A 2,742-nucleotide genomic window follows, 5' to 3' on the forward strand; every position below is an offset into this window, starting at 1 on the left:
AATTTTTTATGTATCATTAAAATCATTTCCCATTAACCTCACATAAATGTATTTAGAATTATGTGCATCAACCCCGCGTAACCGTGTTCCTATATTTATTTTAAAAAATTAAGTATTATCATTCTCATATTTGTATTAATACAGATATTTTTTAAAATTTGAAACAAATTCATTACTTTATGAAAATCTTTTAATGTTTTAATTATTTTTTCCATATCATTAAAATCATCTTTGGTAAACCTCACACAAATATATTTAGTATTGTATTTCTGTATCATTAAAATCATATCCCGTAAACTTCACACAAATATATTTAGTATTATGTTTCACCATACCATACGCCGCATTTATATATTTATTTTAAAAAGTCAAATATTATCATTCTCATATTTATATAAGTACAAATATATATATATTTTTTTAAGTTGAGACAAATTCACTTTATCAAAATCTTTTAATGTTTTAATTCTTTTATGTATAATTAAAATCATTTCCAATAAATCTCACGTAGATATATTTAAAAAAATATCAAGTATTATCATTTTGATATCTATACAAATACAAATATTTCTTTTGTTAAGGTCGAGACAAATTCATTACTTCATCAAAACCTTTTAATATTTTTTCTGTATCATTAAAATTATATCCCGTAAATTCCGTAGAAATATATTTAAATTTACGTGTCACCATAAACATCTAAACCGTTTCAAACACAATAATAAATAATAAAAATTTAATACATATTAAATATTTTTCATTTTAAAAAACAATTTTATAATAGAGTTTATCTGGTGCTAAACACTCAAATTGGTACAATTGAATTCACTAGTTAAAATCATATAGGATATTTTTTTGTTCATCTCTGAATACAGTATCTCCCACTGTACACATTTACAACTTTAACATCATATAATCAAATAAATTTTATATTTTGAGAGTAATATCAGATTGCACGAACAAAACTTCTATAACAAATGGCCTTAACTGATTGCTATAACGAAATATATTAAGAACATGAGTCTTTATTATAATGGCAGCTTTGGTTCATATGAAAAGAAAGACACATTTCAAAGACAATGCCTACAAAACCTTGATAAACATAAATAAACTACAAAACAAAACCATGATAAAACATAAATAAACTACAAAACCAGTAAAAGTTACTACTAAAGCCATTCATGATAGGAGAATAATATTTTGATACCCAAATTTTGACAACTTTCTTTTATAATCTGAAGTGACGTCTTCTAAAGAGTTTTGAAATATAGAGAATGAGTAAATAAAAGAATGAAAAATCACTTAAAAAGATGTCATCTCAGATAGTAAGAAAAAATTGACAAAATTTAGTTGTTAAAAAATCATTTTTCTACGTAACAATGGTGATACAATAACACTTGGCTGCATATTCGTCCATGGTACAAATATTTGAGTCTCATTGGCTTCTTCCCAAGCGCAACTCCAAATCAATTTCTTCATCAGCATCTGCATTGGCATTCATGGAAGGGGTTGCAGTTGCAGCACCCATTTGAATTTGAGACTCATAGGTGCTACCGCCAGCTTCTTCATTTGGAACATTCACTGGGAGCATTTGCAGTGTCTGGTCAGCACTAGAGTTGTTGGAAGCAGATGGACCCACCACAATGTCCCCAAACCAGAACCTGGGATACTGTCCAGCGTAGTCTGATGGTGGTAGTAGGCTAAAGAACTCATCAACTTGGTTCTGAACATGTTCAGGAACCCTGATGCACAAAAAAAAGGTCTTTTAGAAATTTTGGACTAATGTCTTTTTCCATGCCTGTGAAATGAAAACTAAGAAGTTGAAAATGTAACAACAAGAATGAAAAACCAAAACCAAAGAATGTTATTTAGATTAAGGTTGAAGGACACAAACTGATGCTGTCTCAGGGTCAAAGACTCGTTAAGCCAATTTCCACGAGGAATCAGGTGTGTGTATGGTTCATGTACGAGTTCATAATCCCTTTGAGTCCAGGCCTCATGGAGCATAGGATTGAAAGGAAGCAGGTCTGCCTCTGAATCAGGTATTTGTTCAAGTGTGAAATGAACCCCATCATGCATGGTAAGTTGGAACCTAGTAACAATCTGAGAAGTGTCAAAGGTCAGCCTTAGAACTATGTACCAAGTACTTTGTTCTTGGTCGGTGTGGCCATGGGTGGGATTTGTGCTAGCCATTGAGGGTTCAGGACCTTGCTCAAATTGAATTTGATTTTACCTAAATGGTGATGTGGGGAAGGTTTTTAATCAATGTTTTCAGACACCATTGTTTAAGCCAAGGTGAGAAAATAAGAAAACTTGTCTAGTGTTGAAGGGAATACAGAGAGAAAATACTGAAATTCTACTTCAACTATGGCTTGAAAGACACAAATTCTTGCAACTTCATTTATAACACTCAATGGTACTTCATTTACCAAAATATCCCTAGAAAACATGTTTTACCAAATACCCCTTATTCCCAAGAATATTCTACATCTACACTTGCTTGCTACCACTCTGTTTTCAAATTTTAGCGTAAATAATTTATATATATATATATATATATATATATATATATATATATATATATGTATGCATGTATTTAGAGAGATAGGAATGAAAATACGTTACATATGGATATCTCTCTTCATTAAATCAAGTCTGTTTAATAATTAAGGTTTCATTCAATGGTTAACATAACATTTCGTGTTATAATTATTTTATGATGGTGGAATTAGTTTTTTTTTTTTT

The 2,742-nt window shown here is 29.9% G+C and overlaps 1 protein-coding gene across 1 annotated transcript; it reads right to left on the reverse strand.

Moving 5' to 3' along the window:
• Positions 1–1,179: 1,179 nt before the first annotated feature.
• On the reverse strand, positions 1,180–2,351 carry LOC114174945. The gene is made up of 2 exons (XM_028059679.1): positions 1,892–2,351; positions 1,180–1,739 (listed from the first exon to the last, which is right to left on the reverse strand). The coding sequence occupies exons 1-2, from the start codon at positions 2,188–2,190 to the stop codon at positions 1,433–1,435; spliced, it is 606 nt and encodes a 201-aa protein (XP_027915480.1). The 5' UTR covers positions 2,191–2,351; the 3' UTR covers positions 1,180–1,432.
• Between the last annotated feature and the right edge of the window lie 391 nt (positions 2,352–2,742).

The sequence above is a fragment of the Vigna unguiculata genome, chromosome 3, assembly GCF_004118075.2.
Source record: "Vigna unguiculata cultivar IT97K-499-35 chromosome 3, ASM411807v1, whole genome shotgun sequence".
NCBI classification, from domain to species: domain Eukaryota; kingdom Viridiplantae; phylum Streptophyta; class Magnoliopsida; order Fabales; family Fabaceae; genus Vigna; species Vigna unguiculata.